At 47.8% G+C, this 27643-nt stretch overlaps 2 protein-coding genes across 2 annotated transcripts; both read right to left on the bottom strand.

Annotated features, from left to right (window-relative positions):
* Positions 1-224: 224 nt before the first annotated feature.
* On the bottom strand, positions 225-19731 carry PCYT1A (phosphate cytidylyltransferase 1A, choline). Its single transcript, XM_063167051.1, has 9 exons — positions 19595-19731; positions 13572-13712; positions 10739-10838; positions 8363-8479; positions 6265-6416; positions 5389-5467; positions 4568-4710; positions 3343-3531; positions 225-2759 (listed from the first exon to the last, which is right to left on the bottom strand). The coding sequence occupies exons 1-9, from the start codon at positions 19640-19642 to the stop codon at positions 2553-2555; spliced, it is 1176 nt and encodes a 391-aa protein (XP_063023121.1). The 5' UTR covers positions 19643-19731; the 3' UTR covers positions 225-2552.
* A 2577-nt stretch (positions 19732-22308) lies between these two features.
* Positions 22309-27393, bottom strand: DYNLT2B (dynein light chain Tctex-type 2B). The gene is made up of 5 exons (XM_063167050.1): positions 27302-27393; positions 26724-26857; positions 25074-25143; positions 23383-23446; positions 22309-22765 (listed from the first exon to the last, which is right to left on the bottom strand). The coding sequence occupies exons 1-5, from the start codon at positions 27376-27378 to the stop codon at positions 22718-22720; spliced, it is 393 nt and encodes a 130-aa protein (XP_063023120.1). The 5' UTR covers positions 27379-27393; the 3' UTR covers positions 22309-22717.
* Positions 27394-27643: the final 250 nt, after the last annotated feature.

Genomic DNA, 27643 nt, shown 5'->3' with positions numbered 1-27643 from the left:
GATGCTTCTTTTGAAGAGGAAGGGATGGCTTAGAGTTGTGCAGAACAGCCCTGAAGCAGCAGCACTGGGTGTATCTGTGGGAATGAGATGAGCCTGGGGAACTTGGCTCATGTTTTGCTGAAAGATCAAGCTTTACCTATCCCCGATAAAATATGACAGTGCTGGAGAAGACTGGTCCAGCAATCCAGGAGAAAACAAAACAAAGGAAAAATAAAGGACTAGACTGGGATTTCAGTGTCCAATTTAATTTCAGTGCAAGGAGGAAGCAGAGATTATTGGTTACAAGAAACAGCTCTGTTATTCCAAGCTACATGTAAAACCATGGCTGGCTTGCCAAGCACCCCAGAATTTGCAAAGAGACCAAGCTTGTTAAGGTCTCTGCAGAACAAGCCACAATCCAGAACATCATGGATACCCAAACTTACAGAACACTGTTGCATAACTTGTGTTTAAAACAGTAGTAAGGCTCTAAAGCAGCCTGGCCTTTGTGATCTGGCTCAGGGAAGCAACCGCAACATCCACGCTGAGGGAAGGGTGAGGAAGGGAAGATGAGGGAAGAGACAACGTGAGTGATACAAAGGAAGTGTTCTACCACTCATAAACCAGAGGATTAACAACTGGCTTCTACCACGTGACTGTTATTTGCTCCTTAGAGTTTAAAATCTACGGCAGCCAGCCATGCTCCCACAGCTGTGCACATCCCTGCTGAAAGAGGTCCAAGTGGCAGATTAGTGATCCCCAAAATACCCTTTCCCATACTGGTTCTGACTTCAAGAGAAGCACATAACCTCTGTCAAGCCCTTTGGGCAGCGTGACAAAAGACCATCAAGACAGAAGTTGGAAAGAAGCTGCAGCCTGTTCCTACCCCAGGGCCACCACGTGCTCTGGAAGCATCACAGTGTGCAGAGCTTGTTGCAGCACTTGATGAGTTTCTTCCTTTCATGTGCTGCTCCCCAAGCCTCACATCCTGCTCTGGAGACCTCCCAGCAGCACTGCTGACAGGGCTCTGAGCTGTCCTCTCTTCCCAGCACCACAGGATACAGGCAACTCAGCCCAGCAGCTCCACCCAGAGACAGTGGTTATCAGAGGCAAACCCTGGCAGAAAAGCTCCACAGCTACGTGACAGCAAGGCCAGTTTCTCCAGTGCTGGCTGCAGGACAGGGTGCTGGACCTGCTCTGCTCAGCCAGGAGGAGGGCAAGTCCCCTTGGGGAGCCACAGGCCACAAAGCTCAGTGTGTATCACAGACACAACAGCAGGCACAACTTGGACCATGGACTCACACGAGCACTATGCATTTAAATACCCTTAAAAAGCTGCAGCACTCTCTGATGCTCCTTCCATCGTGCCTCATGGAGCAGAGTGAGCAGGCATGGATTTGTGCATGTACTGCACAAGCCAGGTAACTGTCACACAGAACTGGGGCCCTTCATCTGTCCAGCTGCACACACTGACAGCAGCAGCACACTGGCTGCTTTGCCCTTAGAGCAGCGACTTCATGGCACCAGTGTGAAGGATTCCTGCAGCCCCTACAGCACAGCAACTGAAACACAGACAAACACACACAGAGCACAGTGCTGAGGGACTGTTTGGACAGACACTAAAATGTGTAACACACCACAGACTGGAACAAGGAACTTCTCAAAAGACTAGACACATTCATTTCCTACCTGGGCTCTCACACCCAAGGAAATGTACAACAGCAAATGCCCTGAAGCAAAGATTCATTCTCTTCTCTCCAACAGCAACTGAGGGCTCAATTTTAGCTCAGGATTTAGCAGTCTTGTTAAGATTAGCTGGAAAGGCCTTTCCCCTGCAGCCCCTCTACAGTTTGGAGCTTGAATGCTGTGCACTTTACGGGGTGTGCCACTCTACAGTGCTGCAAGTCCTCCCCAGGTGTAGCTCCTGCGTGCCAAGCTGGTACCCCTGCCCAGCACGTCCTCACTGCAACACGCTGGGAAGCTCAGTTAAGAGGCATGTGAGCACTACAGGGTCTGCTGGACAGATTCCTATCAGCTCCAGCCCAGCAGGGATGTCTCTATTTCCTAGAAGCCTCATTACACCACTGCTTTGTGCATGCTCTCGAGGTCATGCTGGTTGAGGAACTGAGGGGTCTTTCGTTTGGCAGTGGCACAGATACTGCCTGGGGATGGGGGGGATAGGACAGAGGAGCTGAAGGAAAGAAGAGACAGATGGGTCTTCCCACTCTCTCTCTTGCCTGGAGGTTTAACAAGGGAAAAGAAACCAAAACAAAAGCCACGCTTGAGTGCTATTCCTTGCCCTTTTAACAAATATTTTCTTAAAATATAAAAACCATCTTCACCCTGGAAACCGCTAGAACGTAAACAATAAAAAGGGGATTGGGGGAGAAGGGAGAGGAGGTTTGAATGTGCTTCCAGGCAGCAGCCCTTGCTATGAGCAACGGGTGCCTCCAAGGCCCTGTGCTCAGCCATCAGCCCTGTTCCTATGGCTCTCTTGCTCATTTAGAGTTCCCCAGTGGGTCTGGACTTAGGATTCAGCGATTAGCGGTCCGCAGCAAATCCTGGCAGGTAGGTTAATCCTCTTCATCCTCACTGATGTCATAGGTGACTGCAGACTCGTTCCTGGAGCGGTTGGCAGGGGAGGAAGGAGGAGTCTTGGTGGAAAAGGGCCAGCGGAAGGAGGGAGATGGGGAGCGGTCGTGTGTGGGGCTGCTGCTGGGACTCTGCTTTGGGCTGATGGCCTGCAGCATCCGGCCCTTGCCCTCCTTCAGCATGTGTTTCTGGTGAGGGAAGCAGGAGGACTGTTAGCATGGGTTGCACACTCATGGAAATGGACATTACTTACACCCTGTGCAGCATTTTGAGTTGTGCCCCTTCAGAACTTCATGCTATTTAAGAGCAGAAAAAGCCCCAGCATCACTCTGGGCTTTGGAAACTGCACACAGTGTAATCACCACTCCTTTTCAAGCACTTCTAACATGAAATACCTGTGATATTCACCCAACAGTGCAGGAAAGCCTAGCATAAACAATTTGCTTCAGACTCATCTTAGGCCAATGACAAAGTGACCACCATCCCCTTGGCACCTCAGTGGTCAGCAGGGCACAAATTGGAGTTTACAGGTCAGCTCTGGGACAGGGGAGTTTTTCACTCTACAATGTACCTGGCATTATCTCGTTGGCAATGGTGGGTACTCCCTGAAAACAGGCTGCCCAAACCTGGGACAGCTTGTCTGGAGACTGGCAGCACACTGAGCACTGCAACAAATGCCAGACCTTTCCTCTGCAGACCCTGTAGAAGCCCTACAATGTCTGTTAATGTCTCCAAAATTCCCTTTCCCATTTTCCCATAGCAGCTCCTTACCAGTGCACCTTCTGGGCCAAACATCTCCAGGAAATTGCCGATGAACTCCCGGGACTTCTCTTCCCATTTCTGAATGAGATCAATACTCTTCTCTTCCACTTTCTGGACAAATTCCTTTGACTTCTCCTCTACATCCTTCACTCTCTTTTTCACCTTATCCACACGTTCCTGGAGGTGATATTTTTTCTCCTGCACAGAGAGTGGTGGATCAGAATACAGCTCACCAGATTTGAGTGGAGACCATCTCTGCTCTGTGTAACTACACTGAACTGCTGCTTGAGACTCAGCATCTCCATTAGTCTGGTGACATTCCTCCCTCACTTCTATGACACTTCTTTCCTAGACTACATGGCAGACACAGTGGGGCTGTGAGACACTCTGTGGCAGGCACTGGCACAGTACACAAAGCAAGACTAAAGCCAGAGATAAGCACTATCTAATAGGAGTGCACTGAAGAGGGAAATATTTATACAGCACACAGATTAGATTCGAGTGACTTGCTGTAGGTCTCTGCATATCACAACAGCACCAGTCTTTCTGCTGGGTGTTTTTAAACAGAGGCAGAGTTATGTGCCAAGGAGAGGCCAAGCAGCCGTTACCTCTCCTGTTTCACTGCTGTTCACAGGCACAGTATCTGAGTGATAAAAAAAAATGTTTATGACTTTACTTCCAACATCAAAAATGTCTTCTGCCATGTACTCTTTCTGAGGGCTAGAGCTGCACAGCACAGGATCAGGGCATATCCTTCTGTCCTACCCAAGCACTGCTGCTCCTGCAGCTCCAGGAAAGGAACAGTACAGTGGAAACAGCATCAGATTTTATCCTAACAAATGACTCTACCCTAGGGAGGTGGCTAGGGGAAGAGGAGAGAGATGAGAAAGCAGCTCCTGTCAAGAACAACTCACTCTTCATTCAAGAAAAACATATATTTTGCCACACACCCTCTCTCCGGCTCTTTCAATAGTTAAGACACCATCAAGACATCTCTAACAAGACAGCAGCATTAGCAGCCCCCCAGTTCCTCTGAGTGGGTCCCTGAGGTGATTTCAGGGGTGGAAGTCTATTTTTCAGTCCAAGGAAACACTGGTTTGGTGCCAACGCTTAGCTCTGCAGACAGGCCTTTCACTGGCACATGGCAGGACTGTGCTATCACTAGACAAGACTCCCTTCACACTCAGCAAGGTTCTGGCTCCTGCAGCGTGGGGTGAGACCCACTTCCACTCACGTTTATGAAGCTGACATTCAGCTCCTTGGCCGTGTAGCCCCGCTGCAGGTTCCGCCGGGCGTAGACGTCGTAGTCCCGCACGATGCGCGTGATGATGTCGGATGTGGAGATGCCCTCGGTCCTCTGGGTCGGTGCAAACATGCCTAAAGTTGGAGAAAAGGACCCAGGACAGCTTGAGCAAGACACAAGGCAAAAAGCTGCTGCCACCTCTGTCACGAAACAACTTCTCTTGTCAACATTTGCTAACTGCTCTCACATCTTTGTCCTTAAATGTACAATACCAGAGCCATCCTTTCTGGGATGCCTAAGTAAGACCAAAACATGCCAAAACCCTGTCAAAATAGCAGGTATTCTAATGAACAGGTCTTCACTTTAGCTGGCTTAAATATTGACTGCATACAGAGTAGTGTGGGGACAAGGACAGGACAAGGGGTCCTGCATTTTAATGGATGGAAATATAACATTCTGATGGCTGAGTTTGGATAGATATAAAAAAGCTGCATCCCCAGTGAATTTAACAGCTAGAGATGTCCCTCTGCTAAGTTCATCAGATTTCCCATTTGTGAGAATCTCTAAGCTAAACTGTAGTATGTTTTCAAGAGATTGCTGTTAATTCAATCAAAATAACTAGACTGAAATTAGGAATTAATACTGGGCCATGGAACAGTCCTAGTGTTATGAAGTAGGGCCCAGAGCTTCTCCTTCCTGTCACCACAGGCTCCTGGGCAGATCAGAGGGGCATAATCTCGCATTACAGAGGTACAAGAGAAACTACAGAAGATTTTTGATAAGAAGCCCTGGAGAATTTGAGGGGGACCCACCTGCTTCTTTTATATGCTTATAGACATCATCACTGCCAGCAGAAGAGTAGGGGATGTCATCATGTGCAACAAAGTCGATCTGAAAATTAGAAAAGCAAGTCAACATTTTATCTGGAACGTGCAGATCTCCTGCTGCTGTCGAAAGATGGTAACTTTCGGCTCAACACCTCCACTCAGGGGTATGAGAGAGAACAGCAGGACGTTCCCTCTGTAACAACACAACACAGAGCAGTCCCAAGTGCTCAGTGGCAATTGCCTGTGAATTGTAAGCACATGACAGAGGGGAAAGAAAAGGCTGGAAATAGGTACACAGCTGCTTTAAGCTCCACAGAGAAATGGCTTGTTAACGACAACAACGGTAAACTAAGCAAGCTTCCCTAGAGACTCCTTCACCTCCCAAAGCTGTTCAACAGATGTTAAGAGATTCCTTTCACTTTATCTCACCAGCTGATAAAAGGCTTTCAAGACAGCTTGTCTGGTCTCCTGTGGCAAGGAGGCTGATGTATATCTAAGCTGCTCCTGCTGTAAGCAGGGAATTGGACCAGACACCACCCAGAAATCACTTCAAACACACCTATTCCTCTCTCTACTGCATTTCACACCTATCTGTAACCAGCACCAATCTCTACTGAAATAGCAAGAACCTTTCTCATTATGTCACAATCTCTACATTATTTTAACATTACATACCAGCTCAGCAAATGCTTCTACACTCCCAAGAAACCCACTCAATTCCCATAACCCAGTTCATTCTATATTTAAGGCGCTTCAACAGAAACAGCTTGCTCAGGCAGAGGTCACTCCCAAAGATGAATTCTTGCTATAAACAGAGAGAGGCTAATCGAAATTCCAAGGAGATCAGATGTCACAGATTACCCTGTGCTCTGCCAGGAACTCGGGTGTGAGGGTCCAGGGTGCATTTCTCACCACCTCGTCCACATAGCGACAGTGCTGCACAGCATCGTAGCGCTCGTTTTCGTTCATTACCGTGAAACCCTTGAAGTTGTGGGTCAGCTCATCACTGCACACTGCAGAAACAGGCAGAGAACACAGTCTGAGGCACTTACCCCCATGACTTACAATAAAAGGACCTGGCCCACACTGTGCTGGACCTGACAATGCCAGCAGCTGACAGAGGCTGGTGTTTCAAACCCAGCTCTTCCAGCCACAATACACCAGGAACAGGGAGTGCTACAGGGCACTAAACTCCTGAGCAATTCTGGGCAGGCTGCTTGGAGAATTTCTGCCCAAGCTGGGGACCCACACACCCCAAGCCTTTAAAGTCTCCAGAGCTTTCAACACTTGTCAAGAAAACCAGCTAACACAGAAGACCATTCTTCTGTAAGAAATGGCACCTGGGGGGCCTGCTGCTCAGAAATGCACCTTTAAAGCAATGGATGTCTCAGGCTTGGAATCTGAAAAAACTTATTGCCTGAACTTCTGATTTCATAAAATGCCATACCACAGTCTAGCTCTTGGAAAGTTTATGTTAAAACAAAGGGGGAGTTCACAGGAAATCAAGCTTAATTATTATGTTCTATGAGAAAGTAAATTAACAACTCTTCATAATCTGCACTGTAAGATACTGAAGAAGGAGTTCTATTTGATTATCAGACTCAAAAGTAAACAAGACACTACCAGTCTCACTGGTATTGGATTTATTTATATGTTCTAGACAAACAGATGATAAAGACTGGGGGAGACTGTTCCCTGCTTGGAGCTAATGTTCTTCTGGGATGTGGCCTCTTGTCTCAGTCCTGGTGCAAGTTCATTGCCCTTCTCCTCACCAGTCTCCCAGAGGCACAGAATGTCATTACACTCCTTGCTACTTTAACATGTCAATAGTTTGACCTGAAGTTATTTTCCTGTCTGTTGTAGTGTTCATGTAAATGGGGATGTCTTTCAGCCTTTAAGATTTCTAAGCTCAGGGCAGTTTGTAGGTTGGAGCAACTGTTTCAGCTCTCCTCCCTCCCTTCCCCTTCCAGACACTACTGTAGCACACAAGAAGTGCAGGCACATCACTATTAGAATGCTCTCAGCAATGACTGGAACTGTGATAAGGAAACAAACACTCAAGGATGTTATAATCATTCTATGGCAGGGTCAGAATTTCATTTTCTTCATGAAGACAACAGGAGTTGAGAAAACTAGTTAAAGGTATTTTCAGTTCTCATACTTCAGCATCGTTGTGCAGCCTGAGTAGGGGTCAGCTCCTGATGGACAACATGCACAGCCTGATGTGCCCTCAGTGTGGGTGGAGGGGTGAGCAGAGGCACTGCCTGGGCAGAGGCCCATGCACTGCAGCAGCCAGAGAAGGGGTATCTTTTTTCCTGTTACATGCTTGAAGGAGCCTGGCTGAAACACCTCTGCTAGATCCCTTCAGGCATTCAGCAGGATATTCCTGGCACCATCTAAAGACTTATGACCTAACAGACAAAATGGGAACTTCTATTTTGAGAAGGAAGGTCTAACTGACTTCCAGGTGTCCAGGCACATGCCCAAGAAACCACTGTGATCTCCATGCTCCCACTGGGATCTGTTTGACACTAAGCAGTCTCTAGCAGGAAACTGGAGCTGGGGAGTAACTTGCAGGGCAATACAGGTGAGCAAAGCAGCCATGGGAGGGGCTCATACTTTAGCTGTCTCATTTATGAGTCAAAAGTAGATGCTCAACGATCCCTAATATATTTTGATACTCAGATGTGCAACTCACCTGTACCTGTCACAAAATAGAAGGGTCAAATTAAAACAGCACAATCAAAAATCTTTTCCTTAAGTACTCATTTGGTGCAGGATATCTTTCTGCAGACATATCCAGCCCTCAAAGTTTTGCAATAAGACTCCAGCAACATTTGGGACAAGTGTCTCAGTGAGAGTCACTGAGGCCACAAAGACAAAACCCCAGTATGCACAACCAGAGACAGAGCTCAACTGTACTCCTGCAACAGCCAAAGTCAACAAGGTCACTCCTTACCTCCAACAATGAGGTATGTGTTTGGGAAGAGGTTCTTTGCTTGCATCAAGGCCCGGGCATGTCCAGAGTGGAACAAGTCAAATATTCCATCAGCATAAACTCTGACAGGGCGATCCACTGTGCCAAAGGAACAGAGACACAGCTGTGAATATGCCTGCCTGGAGAAGCAGCTGCTGCTCATACTCACGTTTGAGGACCTTCTGAAAGTCACGGAGGTGTTACAGAATGCAGCACCATAATCAGGACAGAACTATGAAGAAAAATGCCTGGCTCTCTGCCTTCCCATGTGGAAACAAATGCATCTGAGCACAGAGCTGAAATACAGCCACATATAAAGGCAGACTGAAAGCCTACCATGTATCACCCAAACAAGGTGAAGGAGAGACCAAGGGAAAAGCAAACCCTGAACATTTCCCTTCTATGGAAATCCAAATGCAGAATTAACTTTTTGCACACCAGAGGGGAACTGGCCCAAATGTTTCACAGGTGCCTGATTTCCTCCTGCCTGCTAGGATGGCATCTCAAGGCCTTTACAGCATCCCTCTCTGCAGCCTGCTGCCACAGTCTGGTGGAGGGACCAGCAGCATCAGCTCCCCTAGGAACAAGCAGTGTATAGCCTTATTCAAAACCACAGCTGAACTACTCAAAGAAAAGCAGACACAATTCTGCTGAATCACTGGCATTATCAACTAAAATAATAATAATAATAATAATAATAATAATAATAATAATAATAATAATAATAATAATAATAATAATAATAATAATAATAATAATAATAATAATAATAATAATCATCATCATCATCATCATCATCATCATCATCATCATCATCATCATCATCATCATCAAAACTTCCCTCAGGCCACCTCTGCCAGGAGAAACTGTAGCTCAGTTCTTTGAGGGCAGCACAGAGGTAAAGTGAGATAGTCTAGCACTGCCATGTAACAGTGGGAGGTTTCTGATCTTGGGACCACACAGGACCACAGTCCTCTTGCTGCTGATAATCAAAAGCCACACTCTTTGTATGTGACACACTTGGGAACAGCCTGCTGCTCTCTTGGCTCAGTTCAGACAGACAGACTCAGAGGAGTGGTGAGCACAGGGACAGCAAAGCTGCAGTGAAGAAGGGCAGAGAGAACAGGACCTAACAGGAAGCTGAGACCCCACAGGTCTGGGGAGAGCCCTGGAGGTACCCAGAGACAGAGACTGGGAGGCAGCAAGACGAGGAGTTGATGCAAAGGTCAGGGATCTTAAGTTCAAGCTGAGCAGAGGAATCAGTTTGAGGACAGCCTCTTACAATAATTTTTTAGTGGTTCTAAGACCGCAATCTGAGGATGCCAGAAGGCTCTGAAGAGCTAAGGAGATCTGTGACTGCAAAAGCTTTCTGTATGCCAGAAGAGGACTGGTCCTAGCAGACCTTTATGAATATTCATTCACATTCTGGAAAGTGGCTGGGACATCCTTATCTTTCCTCTGTACCTGCAGCAGCTGCAGTTCCTGAGCACAGACACAAACAGCAACAAGGAAGTGTGCACTGTGTTTTAGTCTCAGCAGGCAGGAGAGCCACCACTGCTGAATCAGAGACCTTTGTGCAGACTCTGGAGATTTTCAGCTGGGAAATAAAAGCAGACTGTGAAATACACTGGATTTTCAGAACCCCAGCAGGAAACCACAGCCAGGTCTCAGTCTGAGCTGGTTCATCTCTCAGCAGTCAAGCAGATAGAAGTGCAGCACTATTACTGCCTCTGTAGCCACAACAGAGAGCCCAGGTAAGACAGCACTGTCTGCACACTCTGTTTGGCAGGAGAGAGCCTTCAGGAGTCAGCTGTGCCTCTGCCTCCCCTGTGGACTTGCAAAGAGAACAGTGTTTTTCCCAGCCTGGTTTAGAGAATAAAAGGACAGCTTTTTGTTGAGGGGCTGGCCTGTGGTGTTTAATGACACTGACTTTAACTCAAGTCAAGGCTAGAATGGGACAGTCTGACAAGGATATAAATTGGTTTTACTTGCCTGTTTCAAGTTTCAGAAAATATGACTTTTAAAAAATATGACTTTTAAAGGGCTTAAGGCTTAACTTTAAGCTGCCTCAGACATAGTAGTACAGAAAGTGTGGAGTTCTATGGCTGTCAGTGGCTCAGCTAGAGTTTAAAAGAAATATCTGTAATCTCCTCACACATACAAACTTGAATTTCAGGTGTACTGACAGCCAAATTTCCCATGGAAACAGTTATCTAATCACCAAAGCACTCACTTTGTCATTGGCTGTAAACCTGGTCAAACACACAAGGTTGGCTTGGTCTCAGAGATATCCCAATCATACCCACATCCCCCAAACCCAACATTCCAAACAGCAGAACAGTCTGTGTTCTTACTTACAGGGGGTCCCTCTCATGGCTTCTTCATAGGTCACTCTGATGTATGGTTTGCTGTAGTCGATCTCCACCTCATCTGAGAACGGGGCTGGCTCCCGCAGGCCCTAAAGAGCCAGGAGAGTTTCACTGAGAGACTGCAAAAGTGAGGGCAGTTTGTAGTGGCAGCACTGCCATCACAGTGTCCCAGCCACCGGGTGACTCACTGCCTCTGCATAATTCAGACACGTGTACCAAAAGAATAATTAGTGTAAAACCTCAAAACAGCCTTGCAGGCTGATTAGCCTGAGTTTAGAGAGGGAGAGAGAGAGAAAAGCAGATTTCAGAAGACAGTATTTCTACTGGAGCAAGAAAATCAGAAGGTCAGAGCTGCAGCTGCTAAACTCAGACTTTTGACAAAGAGCAGTTCACAGCAGCACAGGCCAAGCTCAAACCTCACTGTCACAGCTCCAGCTGTGACCACTCTGGCAAGACCATCACTCTGCTGTGCCTGAGTGTTTGTGCTGTGATGTACAAACTGTAACAGCTCCTTGATCTATGAACAAGCAGAAGAGCAATACCAATGCAGCACTAACTCTGAGAGCATGTGTGTGCTGTCACCATTTTTGAGCCATACAAGTGGCAGACTCATCTTGATCTGTGTCAGAATAACTCCAACTGCTGCAAGAAAACCCCTCCAGCCTGCTAGCTTGACAATAGCAGTACATTTAATCAACAGCTGAAGTGCAGCCATCATTTCTGGTCTGCTCTGAATGGAAATGAAACATTTGCCCTTCCCATTACAAAACAAAGAGCTGAATTTCCTTCTAGCTGGAAGGTGTAGGGCTGCAATGGACATCTTGTTCCCGAGTCAGAACACTAGGAAACAAGCTTGCAAATCATTACAATAATACCTTCAAGCTGAAAGGGCTAATCTGCAGTTTCCTCTCTGGCTTCCTGTCCCACTGCAGAATGCTGGCAGCATCCAGCACCACTGCAACCAGAAAAACCACTGCTATTCTGGCCAGTGTCAATCCTTATCAGAGTGCTTTTAGTGAAATGCACAGGAAAACAACCACTGACCACGACAGTCAAACAAGCTGCTCCTGCTGAACATCTCCTTTAAGTTACCAAGGGCTCCACACAGCACCTCCTCTACCAGGATCCTTACTGTCAGATAAGGCCTGCAGGTCTCTCCTCTCATCACTGCCAGTAAGTCTAGGACTTCCCTATAAAACTAGATTCTTGGCAGTTTAGTTGAAGTTAGGAATAGAAGCACAAAAAGCCCTATTAAAATTATCTGAGGAACACAGAGACATGTCCTCAAAAGGTCCTGCCTGAACCTTGCCCTTCCCCTGCAGGGCCACTGAGGGTCAAAACTCAACCTGATGTGCGCAATACAACAGGCTTATGTGTCAGCAGGTTTGTTACCACCATCTGCTGCTGAGCCCTGCTGCTTCAGGGGAACATTCTGCCAACAGCTGCTTAGCTGGGAGTGGAAAAGGCTTCAAGGTAATCTCACAGTTAGGCAACACTATTACTCTTGCTATAATAAATAAAACTTTTGCAAAAAGAAGAAAAAAAAATCTTTCACCAGGAGAACTGTATTTGCCCTGTGGCTAAAAACAGGCAGGAAGCTTAGAAAGTGGATGGATATTACTTGTCTTGTGCTGTTTGCCAATGCTTCATTTCTAACAGAGGACAGATAGCAACTTGAAGAGCAAGTGACTCCCACAGAATAATAAATAACCTGCACACTTCTCTTTCCTTACTGAAATACATGAGATCTTTAAGAGGGACAGGGTGGGTTTTGGCAACAGTGAAGGACATAAATGTTCTGTGGGATAAGTCACGCAACAGCTCAAGCCTCCATTCCTAATGCCTGCCTCCCCAGTTCTCACTGCTGGTGCTGCTCTTACTTCACCACCACTGTCAATGCCCTGTGACAGGGCTGAAGCCCTCCTGAAGAGCAAAATGTTGTCATCGAGGAGGAAGATTGCAACACATCACCACATTCTGCCAAGGACCATGACCCTGGTACGACATGGCAGGGATGGTAGCTGGCTTTTGACAGAGATAAGAAAAGAACAACTAGAGCACACGTGATGCACAGGACAGCTCCAGGAAGAGGGCAGAGAAGAACTATAAAAAGCCAATTGTCGCAATCTTGTGGCAAGGACAAGTTAAAGACAGCCCTTGTCAGTAGCATTAACTGGATCATACCCCCTTCAGAAAAGATCCCGCTAGCATTAGCTAGTTAAAGCCATCCCAAGGTTGACCTAGAAAAGAAATCCTTTTGGTTGTTTGTTGTGTTTGTTTTTTTTTTTCTGGGCACTCCCAAAGTACCAGCAACATAAATGTGGTCCCTCTCCAGACCAAGAAAATCAAATGAACAGTGATCTTCCCTGTGTGTCAGAGCATGGATTCAACAGATCCCTTCTGCAGGTGCTCACAGGCTTCAGACCCTCCTGCAGCTGTCATGTGCTTCTCCTGAGTATTTCTCCCTCCCAGTGGGTCACTTAAAACCCACCTGGGAGAAAGGCCTGCTTCTCTGTGGCTATCTAAATGCATGCCTCTTTGGCTCAGCTTAAGCGACAAGCTGGACACACCACAAAAGCAGCTTAGCAATGCTTGCCTCAGACCTAATTTAAGCCCACGTTGTAAGTATGTTATTAGTATGAACAAAGGAAGATTCCAAACTGGATTTGCAAGAAGGAGAGCTACTATCATTTGCTTCTTATCCCCTGCCCCCTGCCTTGTTTTCTCTGTCCACAGATAAACCACCACCTGTATCTTCCTGCTGTTACAGCTCAGTGTCCTCATCTCACAGGCTCCCAAAATTCTTATCTCTGCTTACTTACGAGTGAGCGTCGGGACATTTTTGGAGGGATTCCGTCCAGCTCTGTTGCCCCATTAGGGCCTGATCCATCTTTTCTTCTCTTTCGGGAATTCAGTCTGGATGAGGTCGGCAGCTCCATCTTGCCAAGCACGTCCAGAAAGAACTGGAACAAAATGAAGGAGAGGGGAAAAAAGGAAAAAAAAAGAAAAGAGATATTTCTCAGTTCTTCCAAAACAGAATCAGTCAACAGCAGGCACAGTGCACAGAAGGTCAGTGCAAAGACACAGCCACCTCACAAGGGGCTTAGCCAGTTGTATTTGGCATCAGCTGCCAAGGCTTGACAAACAGTGCCTGGTGGGAATACTGAATCATTTAATGCAACTCAGAGCTGTTCTGCACAGAGAAGCATGCAGCAGTCAGCTGGCTGAAGAGACACTGAAACAAGAGTTGCAATGCAAATTATAAATCATTACTATGAGGTTAATAATGCTATTTTTGCATCTTAAAGGCAAGCTAAGGATATGGCATGCCCACATCACATTCAGCCCTCATCCAGCTCTCATTTGGATTCTTTACCCTTTACACCCCCAAGGGCAGCTGGTGGGTGTGCATGTACAATCCTTCTTCCTTCTCTTCCCTGTACAGTCTTGAAGAGAGGAAGGAGGGTCTATGCAGAAGGATAAAGGCAAAGGAAGGGCTCGTAACTTAAATGACTTTAAACAGGCTTGCTGTTTGCTTTGCTGTTTGTGTAAGACAAAGTTGCAGCTCCCCAGCGGGGACAGCCCACCTTGGGACAGCTGCCACCGTGTTCCCCTCTTGTCCCTTGTCCCCACCGCAGTGGTGACTCAGCAGATGGTGAAGCAGCTGCTGACACCACATTAGGCCACACTTCTGGCACTTTATGTACTAGCTTGCAATTAGTGGTGGCTCAGCTGAACTGCTTCTCTGATGAACAGACAGACATACCACCAATTTGGGACAGAAATGGTGACAGTTATAAAGAGGGAAGTTATCTGTGCTTTGGGCTGGAGTCACTGTACCTTTGCAGAGGGGCCTGGAGTATTAGTAACTCCTGCTTCACACAGCTGAAGCAAAAATAGGGATTTATAGGAAGGCATGGCAGTGAATATTCCCTTTCCAGCTGCTGCAGGAGTTAGAAATGGGTGCTAGATTTGCAAAAACTAGAAAACAGCATTATGTCTCTTGTTGACTTGAAGTGCGCACCTCTCCAGGGCAGCACGTGGCACTTGTGGCCTGGAGAGCAGCACGGCCCCTCCACCCAGCAACGATCCTTAACGAGGCTAAGGTGCTGCTTCAACTCCCTAATAACAAGAGTGGGGTGGAATTTAAAACGCCTCCCCACCCACATGCAGTGGGTGTGCTGGAATGTTAGGTGGGGCAAGTGCAAGGTGTGACAAAGAGCAGATGCCCCTCTGAATCCCATCCTTTTCAGCAGTAGAGGGGCTCTGCTGAGTGTTCTGTTTGGGATGAGCTACGTGAGGAGCTGTGACTGCCCTCAAATGGCCACTGGCAAAGCTCTGCTGTTTGGCAGCCAAGAAGGGTGTGTTTTGTGAAAGAGCTGCTAAATAGCAGATTTAGTGATCGGACTTACTCAAGCACACATGACTCAAGGTTAAGGAATGCTCCAAAGTAACAAGACAAATGCAGTTTAACGAGATGCAAATATCTCTCCCACCCCACTGAGCATCAGCATGATGATACCTTATGGGCAGTTTTAGGGTCAGACACAGCTGAACTGGTTTGGGGCTACATACATAAAAGTACCCTCGGCTGCTCTGCTAGGCCTACCACTATGTACTAAGAACAAGGAAAGAAATCTTAGGTCAGTAGGGAGCCAAAAAAATATTGTTGAGAAGATAAAAGTGACAGTGAAGAGCAGCCACAAGGACATTCCAGAACTGTGTGAGCCATCCAGTACTCACTGTGAGTCAAGCTTGCCGTTTCCCCCATTCCTGTAATTAAATTACTATTTCCTGAGAACAAACATATGGGAGAGTGCAAACATAACCTCAGGCAAAAAAGTCTGGAACCCTCAGGTACAAGTCTTTAAACATTTAACCAAGCATTTGACTTTCAGGTGAGATCCGTGCTATAAATGCAGCAACTTCCAGAGTGCCTCTGTAAAAACACAGGGTATGACACCAGTCATTCTTACATTTTGCAAGGTGTCATCTTGCAAGCACACTCTGCGTCAGTCATTCACCACCCTGGTCCCAGCAGAAACCATGAAGTTCAAAAAAAAGCAGCAAATGTCTGTCTCTGTTTCAAGTAACCCCAGAATTCATGGAAACACTGGGGGCAAACAGCAGTCGATTTTTTTGTTATTTGGTTAAAATAATTTCACTGCGCTTCAAGTCACCTGTTGGTCTCTGACCACTTTCTTTCCTTCCCTTGGGAGAGAATTAAAAGGTCTGTTAATGTGTGCTGAATGCAGACATTCTGAACCACTGCCCAGCTAAACATCAAAAGCAGAGGCTTTGGTGCTGAAGCACAGACACAGCAGCCCCACACACAACCAGGTGAAGCTCTTCCCCCATCAGAGCAACCAGACTTCACCGCACACAAGTACAGTCTCTGCTGAATTATCAGCAGCCCCTTGCTGCTGGGTGCAGATCCCATGGCCAGGCAAAGAACTGCAGGTTACAGTACAGGGCAGCACTGTCCCAGCTCAGGAGAAAACTCCAACAGCTTCTTCCAGCTCCTCCCACACCCAACCATCCACCCTAACTTTTCCATTTCTCAGGGTATACACAGTCAGTTAAACGATGGCAAAAAAACAACTTAAGTGAATGGATTCCAGCTTCAGAGATTCTATTATTCACTGTGCATTAAATCAGCAGCAGTGGTGAGACAGCATCAGCCACACAGCAGCAGCTCTCCCCAGGGTACCAAGTGAGAAGCCAGCTTCAAGGGTGGGATAAATATGCTCTGTCTGCTCTGGCCTGACAGGTGAGATGTTGCTGAACTGGCCTCTGCAGTGTCCGGACATCTCATGAGTGACACAGCTCTGTTAATTACTCAAATTAATGCAGAAATGAAACAATAATTTTACCACTATTCAGAACTTTAAAACCTCTGTCCTGTGGATGGTGCATTTCTGGGAAGTCCTCCCATCACCAGGCTTGGCTTCACAAAAAACAGGGAATACACCACACCTTACTGTAATAAGCCTACTCATCTTAGAATGCTTCATTTTGACCTAAGTGACTAAAATAGCATCTCAAGCAATTATTTACCAACAGTGGGATCCAGCACCTGAAGCTGAGTTTAACACATGAGGACATGGCTTTGCTTCTCCAAATGCATAAAACACTGCCTGCTCTAAAATTAATTACATTTGCAGCAGATGGGGAAGAGGAAAGAGAAGATAACTCTCAAAGCTCATTCTGAACACGCCAAGATAGAAACCAAGCATAACCAGAAGAAAGAGCCTTGCTGTAAAATATTAATATTGTTCTATTTTAAGGTGTCACCCTCCTGCATTATTGAGTTCATGGCTGAATACGAGATACTGCTCCAAAGGAGCAAAGCTGCAAGTGCCCCGTTTGGAAAAGCCTTGGGCACATCACAATCCCTGCACCACTTTATAAAACACTCAGGGCTTTTCTTCTTAAATATTTCTTTGGTGTATCCTGTATCAAAGAAGGGCCTTGCATCACCTGCCAGCTAACTCATCGAGAGAGAGACCCCTGCACAGGCTCTGCAAGGAGCAGCTGACTGCCAGATGGGAAAAGAGTTGCTTTTCCTGTCAGGGAATCACTGAATCCTACTGAAACACTTCTGGGAGGGGAAAGAGGACAAGCATTGATTACTAGAAAGGAAAGCAGAATACAGGCCGGGAAGGATTTTAAAACTTCTCCCTTGGTGTCAGTTAACTACACCATCATCAGAACTGGAATTTAACCACAACACCAAAGCTGACCCCTCTGGCATGTGGAAGAGGTGAGAATAGGTCCAGCAAATCTTCCTGCTTAGCCAAAGCTTTACCTCACTGTCTGCATCTTTATGGACAGTGCTGCCATTTTCCAGTCTTGGTGGTGTCAGAGAACTCCAGCATCACACTGCACTGGAGAAGCAGGTCAGATCTTTCTACACCCTAGGCACACTGATGGCATGAGGACCTGGCCCATCTGCCTTTTTTTTTTTTATGTCCTGAAGAACTTCTTGGAGAATATTAACTGCAAACCTACATCAGCAGCAGGATTTCTTCTGCCACTTCTGCTGCTTTTCACTTGCAGATTTACCTGTGAAGCAAAATAAATGCTGCTACTTAAACTGAAAACGAGCTTGCTGCACCAACTCAGTAAATGCTCCAGCCCAAAGCTGCTGTAATTCCCACCAGGGACCCAAAGCACAAGACTGGCAGCTGCACCAGGGAGGCCCCGGGACACCCGCAGCTCCCTGGGTGGCACCGCCTGCTCCAAGGCTGTCCTATCGTCCCTCTGAACCTGGGAGGCGTTGGCACAGTCAGATGTGACTGTCATTTGCTGCTTTGCCTACAAGATCATTGCACTTTACAGGAACAAGATATTTCTCTTGTGCTGACTCATCTGCAGTCAACACTACTAAACTTTGCACTCTGCCAGCTGTCTGCAGAGAATTGCCTTGACACACGGACAGCATGTAAGCAAGAGCCTCAGGGAAAAGGCAGAAGTCCAGTCACTTCAGATAGGTCCCTTGCCAGGCTATAAAGTACCAAAGCAACTCTATATTCCTCTGCATTCCTTGACCATAGAGTGAAGAGAATTCTTTTCCCCCTGTTCTCCCTCATGTGCAACACCCAGTCTCCAATTAACCTTACTGGTTGGTGTGTATCCCCATGGAGATCTGCGGAGACACAGAGACCTGGGAGAGGTTAATGACAGAACACTCATCATGGATCTCTTCTATCAGCGCTTAAAAAACTTGCCCAATCTCCAAGGCAACTTCATGCCCAGCCCAGGCTTGCCAGGCCCAGCTGTGTCCCAGTCTCCAGACTCAGAGCTCCTGCCTGGGAGCAGAGTGCTGATAGATATGACCCAGCCTGCTCACCTCCAGACAGATGGCACCACTCCCCACAGTCAGCATCTGCTCATGGTCAAGCCCTTGAGCCCCTTAAAAAGGTTACTGCAGGATCTGGCACAGTCCTGTCCACTTGTAAAACACAGGCTGCTTCAGCTACTTTGGATCAAGATCAACAAAAGCAGCTGTCCCACAGTGTGTTAAAAGCCACAGGAACATATAAAAGGAATTCCTGTCCAGCCAGTGCCACACATCAGTCCAACAGCATCCTCACCTTTGCTACACCTGCTAAAACAACCCCCTAGGCCTTGCATCCCCTACTGGTCCAGGCAGGCTGATATTCTCTCAAGCAGAAGCTCTGGTACTCATGTCCTGCAATTGATGAAAAGATGCTGCTTTTCTCCAACAAAGTCCCAAATGGCTGAAGATAACTGTCTAACCACAACTGAAAACAGTTCAGTGCAGTCACCTAGATAGTGCTGCTAAGTAATACACATAAAAAAGAGAAACTGCTGTCAGGACCTCTGTGAATTCACAGCCCTTCTGGGTATACCATGACCTCCAGGCACTGAGTGTCTTGACATGTGACAGCCCCTGCTGGGTGAGTGAAGCAGCAGAAATAGGGTTTACTTATTACAGAATACCAGAAAAAATACTGTCAGGGACAATAAAGTGTGAGAATAGGTGGCTATTCTGACCCGACTTCTGCACTGTTTTGTTTCTAGGGATTAGCAACAGAGCTTCTTGAGACTGGAGGTGTAACCCTCCTTTAGCAGGTTTACACATCAACACCAATTCCCTACTGGAACGGTATTGTTTGTAGTTCTTGGAAAAGTGATTTAAAGAGTGTTACAACCCAGATTTCACAGGAAAAAAATTCAAAATCAGGAAATTCCTTAATTGTGTATATCCGGAAAACTTCTTTGGGAAATAATGCATGGGTATTTGTCACCTATATTTCAAAACCAAATACAGTGGCTGTCCTCAGACCCTGGGGTTCTGCAGATGGAAACGCAGCATTACCTGTTTCTGACCACCCCAACCTTTGCCAGGGTCCTGGTGCAGCAGCATCACAGGGTGGGGACAGAGCGAAGGCCACCTGCAGCATCCTGCACCGCCCTCCACAGCGAGTGAGGACTCCAGAGGAGCATCTCAGCTCTCGGAATTCCTGAGGACTTTAAGTCCCATTACAAAACCATTAATCAGTGCAGCCAGGACTCCGGTGGACACAAAAAGAGGGTGAGAGAGGATGTGTGCCTACGCAGCAGCTGGGTCACACCTTGCTCCGCCGCAGCCAGGGCCACCTCGTCACTGTCCTCCCTAGGCCCTGGCTGTGTCCCCTGGCTGGGGCATGTCCCCCGGAGCCCCCGGGACATCCAGGCGCTGCGGCTGCACTACAGAAGTTTCCCAATGAGCCGCCAGTGCTGCTCTCGGCTGCCAGTGCTGCCATCCCAGAGGATCACGCCCGAGCCCCGGCCTCTGCCCAAGCCCCCACAAAGGGGACGCAGCGCATCACGACCACCCCAGCCGACACTGCCCTCTCGCCCAAAGCCACGTCCCGACCGGCCAGCACGGCCCGGAGCCCCCAGCCCGTGCCCCGAGCACCCCGCCGGGAGAGGGGCCCGGGCGGGACCCCCGAGCGGCTCGGCAGGGGGAGCGAGCGGTGCCCTCAAGTGCCGCCGGTCTAACCGCACTCCGCAGCCTCCGCTCCGGTGCCAGGCTCCGCTCCGCTCCCCGTGCCCTGCACCCCCCGCCCCGTCGGTGACAGCCCCCCGCTCCCGCCGGACGCCGCCGTACCAGCCACCGCCGCCGCTCCGCAGCCCAGCGCGGCGAGTCCGGCCCCGCCGCCGCTCCCGGCCCCGCCCCGCTCCCGCCGACGCCAGCGGGGCGCGGGCGGAGCCGCTGCGTGTCCGCCCGGAACCACGGAAGGGACCGGCCCGCCGCGGGGAAGCCGCGTCCCGGGAATCCGCGCCTGGAACCTCCGTTCCGGCTCGCGACGGTCCTGCCCCGCGGCTCTGCGCGTCACAGAATATCCCGAGATGGAGGGGACCCGCAAGGATCACCGAGTCCAGCTCATGGCCCCGCTCAGCACCATCCCCAAGAGTCACACCAGGTGCCTGAGAGCCTTATCCGAACGCTTCTTGAGCTCTGCCAGGCTTGGTGCCATAACCACTTCCCTGGGGAGGCTGGTCAGTGCCCAGCCACTGTGGGCAGAACCTTTTCCTGATACCCAACCTAAACCCCAGCGCACAGCTTCAGGCCATTCCCTTTGGTCGCGTCACTGGTCACCACAGAGAAGAGATCAGTACCTGCCCCTCTGCTTCCCATCGTGAGGAGGGGAGACTGATGAAGTCTTTTCTCCGTTCATCCAGTGTATGGGTGTATCTGGTGTAAATTCCGGAGGCTCTGGAAGGAGGGAGCTGCCCTGCTTGCCCACACCGGTGTGCAGTGCTTCAGCAGTGGCTCAATCTCTCTCCAGGGGAAATACACCATCCCTTACTTGTTCCACACCACAGCCAAGGGTGGTGAGGCTGAGCAATTACAGACTGAAATCTGCTCACCTGCGTTGTAAACATCTTTGTGAAGAAGCCATTAAACACCTCCAAAATGGAGCAAGTGCAAGGTTAAACATTCTGATTGAACAGCCATGGCTTTATAAAAGCTTCAAAACGAGTCTGAGGTCATATGTACCAGCTCCTGGAAAATGTTGTGTGGAGGGTTTTGCTGTTCCCCAAAAGTCACGCTCCCAGGTTGTGCACAAACAGAGCATCGCTGTCACATCTCTCTGCAGGTCCGTTAGTGGGTGACAGCCACAGACAGCAACGAAGCAGTCAGTGAATCTACCCTTCATTTCCCACCAGAGGAAAAGGAGAGGAAGACTCATAACCAAAATATTTCAAACTAATACAATAGAGAAGCAGCAGTGTGCTGCCTCCAGCACACTGAAAGGATTCCAGAAGATGCGTTGTTATTTTTTACATCCCCGGCTTCCAAGAGCTGCATGGGGAGGGTGTGTTCTGCTGTAACAGTTGGTGAGGGTGGGATTCAGAGCTCACCTCACCCCACTTTGGCACTCTGAAAGCTGTTCATCCCATGGTTCAGCTCTGCTTGCCCTGTCAGCAGAGAGAGTACAGGCATCACCACAGAGCATCCCATCTTCCAATGGGCACACTAAGATGTACTCTCTTGGCACCCACTGTCTCAGCAACCCACTTGGTCTTCCAACTTTTGGGGAGACGAGAAGATTTAGCATTCTTCTGCAGATCTACTGCAGCCTTTCTGAGGCTGGAGTCCTAGCAAAGCTGGTCTCCAAACATCCACCCTCATATTCCAAAACGATTATAGAGAGATTGGGAAATCACTGCAGTATCTGCTGAAGAGCCTGAGGAGCAGTGATCATTCACAGCATCCAGGGGTGCCAAATTGCACCAAACCAAGGAGCACTTACTGCAGGGAGGAGTTCTGGCAGTCACGGGGTGTGTGGGCTGCTGGCCTGACCTAATGTCCTAAATACCTCGACTTTCCATCAATTAATACCATCTCATGTGACACAGCTGAGATTCATAGCCCAATTGTTGTGGGAGTCATAGGAACAAATCTGGATAACCAGAATCAGAGATCAGCTTTGTGGATTAATTTACAAAGAATTGTCAAAATGCTCACCTAAGAAATGCAGACAAGCTATCCAGGATAGTGCATCTTGTAGAGTGGAAGAAAATACCACAAGAGAAGAAATATTAAATACATAGATTTATTATTTTTTTTTCTTATAAATATTGCATTAATTTCATAAAAAATAAAAGTAACAGAACCCTTTCGAGACAAAAGTTGAGTTTGCCTTAGAAGCAATGGCTATTGGCAATACACTTTTAGGGCAAAACCAACACTATATCAAAAACAAAGGGCCATTTAAATAAAGGACATCATAATAATAATAGTAATATTAATATTGTGCTTAAAGCTATATAAATATCCACAAGGAAGAGGGAATGTTGTAGTGTGTAGCACAGGTGTAGGACGTGCTTTGTAGAGCAGTTAATTGTGTTATGTACTCAAGGAAGAGTATGATGCTTTTGTACACTTAAATAAAAAATACTCCAAAGCATTCTCCCCATTGTCCATCCTTCTGTGCAATGTTTGTCACCATCAGTAGTAGAAGCAGCCGAATGCAGCCACCACACAAAACAGACTGTCCTGGGGAAAACAGAGAAAAGCTCTGTGTTAGTCAAGGCAAGCCTTTTGCTAGTCTAGTGGAACAGGCAAACATCGGGGAACATTTAGACCAGATCATAACTGTATGGTAAAATATAGCAATTTTCTGTCTTTTATTTAAGTTTCTTATTCACCTCACTTGTGGTGTAACCCAGGTGAGTGCATCTGAATGCCAGAATTGCCTCAATTTCCTCCATCCACACACCCACAGGTATCTAGGTGTCAGTTTAAAATAAAATAATAATAAAGTAAAACCTTGACTTTGGCACAGTCCTGGATTTCAGCCATGCTCCACGACTGCAGTTCAGCAAAGTATGTAAGAAAATTCTTAATTTCTTGTGCTTTCTCTCCCCACCAGTAAATGGTGTGACTACAATGACTTTTGTACTGTGTCACCTACTCAGGGGAGAACTTTAACTATGTTGGCTGTTAAAGTTAAGTATGTTTTGTGAACAAGCATGTAAATCAGGCTGTTTCAATAATCTTGATTCCTTCCTTCTAGCAGTTGTTTCTTTTCTGCTTCGTATTTAAGGTCACTCTGCCTCTCATACAAAAGCAAGTAGCCTTGCACTTGCCATGAGAATCCAGCCCATACTTACGTTCATGAACACGTCGTGAGCACAGCTGTCAGTGTCAGCGTCCCAGAAACATCGTGCAGCCATGCTAGACAAAGGAGCCAGACAGGGACATTACCCAGAGTTCATGTGTATTGACCTAAGTGATCACAGATACTTCCCTTGAAAACAAAACTGAGCTTGCTTTAAAGGTAATGGGATTGGGAAGTATGCTCCTGAATCCCAAGCCTGGTTTTCTACTGCTGAATTCTACCACATGCTGTAATCCCCTCTGTATGTGCTCCACCTTCAAACTCATCAGCTCTCAACCTTGCCACTTCCACTGTGCTGCAGGACTTGAAATCTCATTGCTGTGGTGCTTAAGAATCTTTGACTTCTGGCCGATGCATATCAGTGGCTAATTTAGCTTATTTGTTCTTGTCCTTCACCTCCTGCACCCTCATGGCACATACTCCCAATTTATTTATAGGGAGCTATCGTATTCCTTGGCAGATGCCATGCTACGAGACCACGACCTCTTCAAGTCTTTTCATATCTATACCCTCTGCTCCCTGACTATCCTGATGGACTTCTACACCCAAGCCCTATCCTGAGCACAAACAACCAGACCATAACAGGATATTGCATGGGAGATCTTGCGGCTGCCTTGTCTAGTGACACTGACATTCCCTTGTCTCTGCTTCAAGGCTCCCACTCCCTGCCTGCCCCAGTGAGCCTCAGCTGACAGGATTCCTTTAGGGGCACAGTCCCATCATGTATGAGTGACTGCACTAAGGTGTATTTTGCATTAAGGATGTCAGTGATTGTGTTTCAATCTTGCTTCCTGTCTGTCACAAACTGGAAAATTTCCCCAACTGCTCTGTCAGCCTGTGTGGCTGGAGTTCACATTTCTGATCAGACCACCTGAACACTGAACTGTTCACCCTGGCACAGTGCTTGTGGAGCAGCCTGCCTGCAGACAGACATTCCTGACAAAAGCCAGAACAGCAGGTACAGATATTCCTCTCTGACCTCCAGAACAGGAAGGCAGCAGCTCTGATTACAGCTCTGCTGCACTTATTTTCTGCTGGAGTATCAGGCACAATAATAAAGATAAGCCCAGCAGATAAAGCACATAAACCTTGTGCGCTGTTCCCTTTTGTTTTCTCCCTACCCATGAGTAATGGAAAGCTACAGCCCACTATTGCAGCCAAGAGGAATTCTTTCATCTGACTGCAGGCATCTGGAGCTGACTGCAAGTGCTCAGCACCCACATGGGAATCTAGGCTTGGTTCCCATGGCAGTATTGCAGTGGGATTATAGAAACTGAAACTTCTGAAAAATGTAAATGAAGTGCTTATGGAAGCTTTCTGGCTTTAGACAGAAGTGAGTTACCATGGCTTTTGTGCTCCAGCAGGGCCTTAGGAATGGATGGGGGATGTACCCTAATTCATCATGAATACAACACAAAAGGCTTCTACCACACTCCTCAAAAATGATTTTCAGCATTTCAGCTTGCTAAGAACCACTATAGAGCCAATTATCACTGGCTAATTCAACCAGTCACAACCTAAGCACTCAAGTTGCCACTAAAAGAGAAAAGAAAGTGATTTACACTTTATCATCTGCAGACAGATCTTTGTAGCAAGGGAAATTGGAAGCAGCTTCCAAAGGAAAAAACTACACCTAAACCCAGAAAACATGCTAGAAATACAATTAGAAGATGCAAAACTTACTTCACTCCTTCTCCTCTCTGCTCTCCAATGACAACCTGCACCACCATCTTGTACCTGTCAAATCCCTCCTCTGGAGAGAGAAAAAAATAATAGTGAGAGCAATAACTTTTTAAAAATATGAGCCCAAGACACGACCCTGAAAGCTAAAGATTTCTGGCTACAAAGCAAGTGGCTGTACAAGCCTATGCAAGCAGCCAAGTGGACAGACTGCCTTGCAAAGCTTCATTTTCCTAGTATGGAGTACCATGGTTTTGCTGGAGTTGAAGGGTGAACAGAGTAGTTGGCATCCATCAGAAGCTGCATCTTAAGGCACTGGACACCCCTGAGCAGATACACTGTGGGTCAGCATTCTGCTTTGACAACTTTCAAGAACTGGCCACATGGAAAGAACATAAATAAGGCTGCTGGCGGACAAAATGCAATTTGAAAAAAACTGCCTTATTTTAAAACTGTTTGATGCAAAGGTATTGTGAGATTCTTCTGCCACACAGGTGTTTCCTTTGCTCCCGAGTGGTATAAAAGGCCACATAATAGCTGTGTTATTTTTGCGCCTTCAGAGATGTGCTATTGTTTCACAACAGTAAAAAGTACCTCTGGGGCACAGGCCAGATCTAATCAGGCCATGGCAATGTTCCAGAAGCCAAATCAGAACAGGCATGTTTGAAATCAAATATAGATCCCAATGCCTGTCTTCAACAAAGCAGTGTCCCGGGACGACTCCAGCACCGTTTCCACTGGAGGACTGAATGCAGCATGCTGGCTCTGCTAACATCCAACAGTCAATGCTTATCAGAGATGCCAGCTGATAAGAGTGGCCACCCCGGGCCAGCCTAGCTTCAGGCTGCTGCCACTGTGGTTGCACATGACTGAAGCCAAGCCCCGTGCAGAGGAGCTCAGCGTGAACGCGTGCAGGGAGTACAGCTGCTGCTGCTGCTGCTGGCTCTGAAGCAGATGTGTAGTTCTGGGAGAAGCACAAATGCACGGCTCCTGCCACCACGGCAGGCCAGCCCAGCAGGTGGAGCACCAGCGTGTCCCCAGGAAGAACGGGACAAAAGTGTCCATGCCAGCACACACATCCACATATTTATTCCGGCACAAAACTCAGGAAACACCTGCTGGTGCCTGCACTTTTCTTCTTGAACTCGAAAATGCTGGAGGGCATCCTGTGCAGCAGCACAACCTTTTTCCAGAGCTGTGAGGCTGTAGTCACACCCCTCCTTGGCTGACTGCTCCTCCCTCCCACCTTCCCTGTGCCCCCTGAGCCTTGTTCTGATCTCCACTGCTATTCCAGCTCTGATCTAACTCACAGCAGAAAAAGAGCAGGAATGGTTCTGTTTATGGAATCAAAAGGCAGTGAAACATCACTTCTTTCTTCTCTCTAATGCAGCTTCTTTTCCCCTGCAGACCCTCCAAGTCTGACATCACACACCTGCCAAGTTATACGAAAACAAATCTTGTCTGCTTGAATTAGATCTCCAGTTCTGCAGGCAAGGAATGCATATATATAGGACAGACTGCTTCATACCAGCAGACTCGAGTCAGTCAACGGGGAAGGAATACATTTCAAGAATAAAAGAAGAAAGTGAGATCTTGTCAAAATGGAGAGGACATGGCAAGAAAAGAAATTACAGCCCCAGCAGACCTCCTTACCTTTCAGTCTGTCTTTTATTGTGTCTGATAACGACTTTGTAAGTTCAGCCATTTCTTCTGGTTTGTACTGTACATCGGCCAGCCTCTCCTTCAGTATCGCACGGATGCATTCTTTTACTGTGGAGGACTTAAATCTATCATGGCAACAAAAAGTAAAAAAAAAAAAAAAGAAAAAAAAAAAGAAGTGGAAAAGTTCGCACACAATGTGTAGAAACACACACAGTGCCACTCCTCGGAAAATATAGCTTTCATGTATTAGAGAAAAATTATAGATGAAAAAAAAAGCTCCACTAAAACGGAGATATTGCCAAAAGCCAAACACCTATCGGCAGGGGTGAAACCAGCCGCACTGGACGTTGCCCCTCCAGCAGCACCCCCCACTCCAGTGGGTGTAACGCTGGTGTGGGAGCCCGGTGCCCGCCAAGCCCTCGGTGCTCCCCGTTCCCCACACCCGCACCGCCTCACGCCCAGGGACGCCCCCCCGCCATTCCCACCGCAGCTCCACATTCCCCTGGGGCCCACCCGCCCCAGTCCAAAGCTCCCCATCGTGCTGGCCCCTCTTTCCCCGGCGGCCTCACCGGTGCTGGAGGTCGGGCCGCAGGCTGTACGTGTTCTCGGCCCCCTCGGCCCCCTCGTCCGGGCCCAGCTCGCCCATGGCCCCGCAGGCCCCGGCGTTGGTTACCGGGACAACCGCGGCGCTTCCGCCGCTGCCGCCGCTTCCGCCGCCCGCCCCGCGCGGCGCCGCCCGGGCACGGCTGCGGGGCTGCGGGGCTGGGCTGTGTGCGTGTACCTGCAGCGCGGGGTATCATTTGTATTGGAAAAGGAAAAGGAAAAGGAAAAGGAAAAGGAAAAGGAAAAGGAAAAGGAAAAGGAAAAGGAAAAGGAAAAGGAAAAGGAAAAGGAAAAGGAAAAGAAGAAAA

This window comes from Melospiza melodia, chromosome 12 (genome assembly GCF_035770615.1).
Source record: "Melospiza melodia melodia isolate bMelMel2 chromosome 12, bMelMel2.pri, whole genome shotgun sequence".
NCBI classification, from domain to species: domain Eukaryota; kingdom Metazoa; phylum Chordata; class Aves; order Passeriformes; family Passerellidae; genus Melospiza; species Melospiza melodia.
Note: the sequence above shows the minus strand (reverse complement) of the source record. Positions and strands in the feature narration are given on the sequence as shown.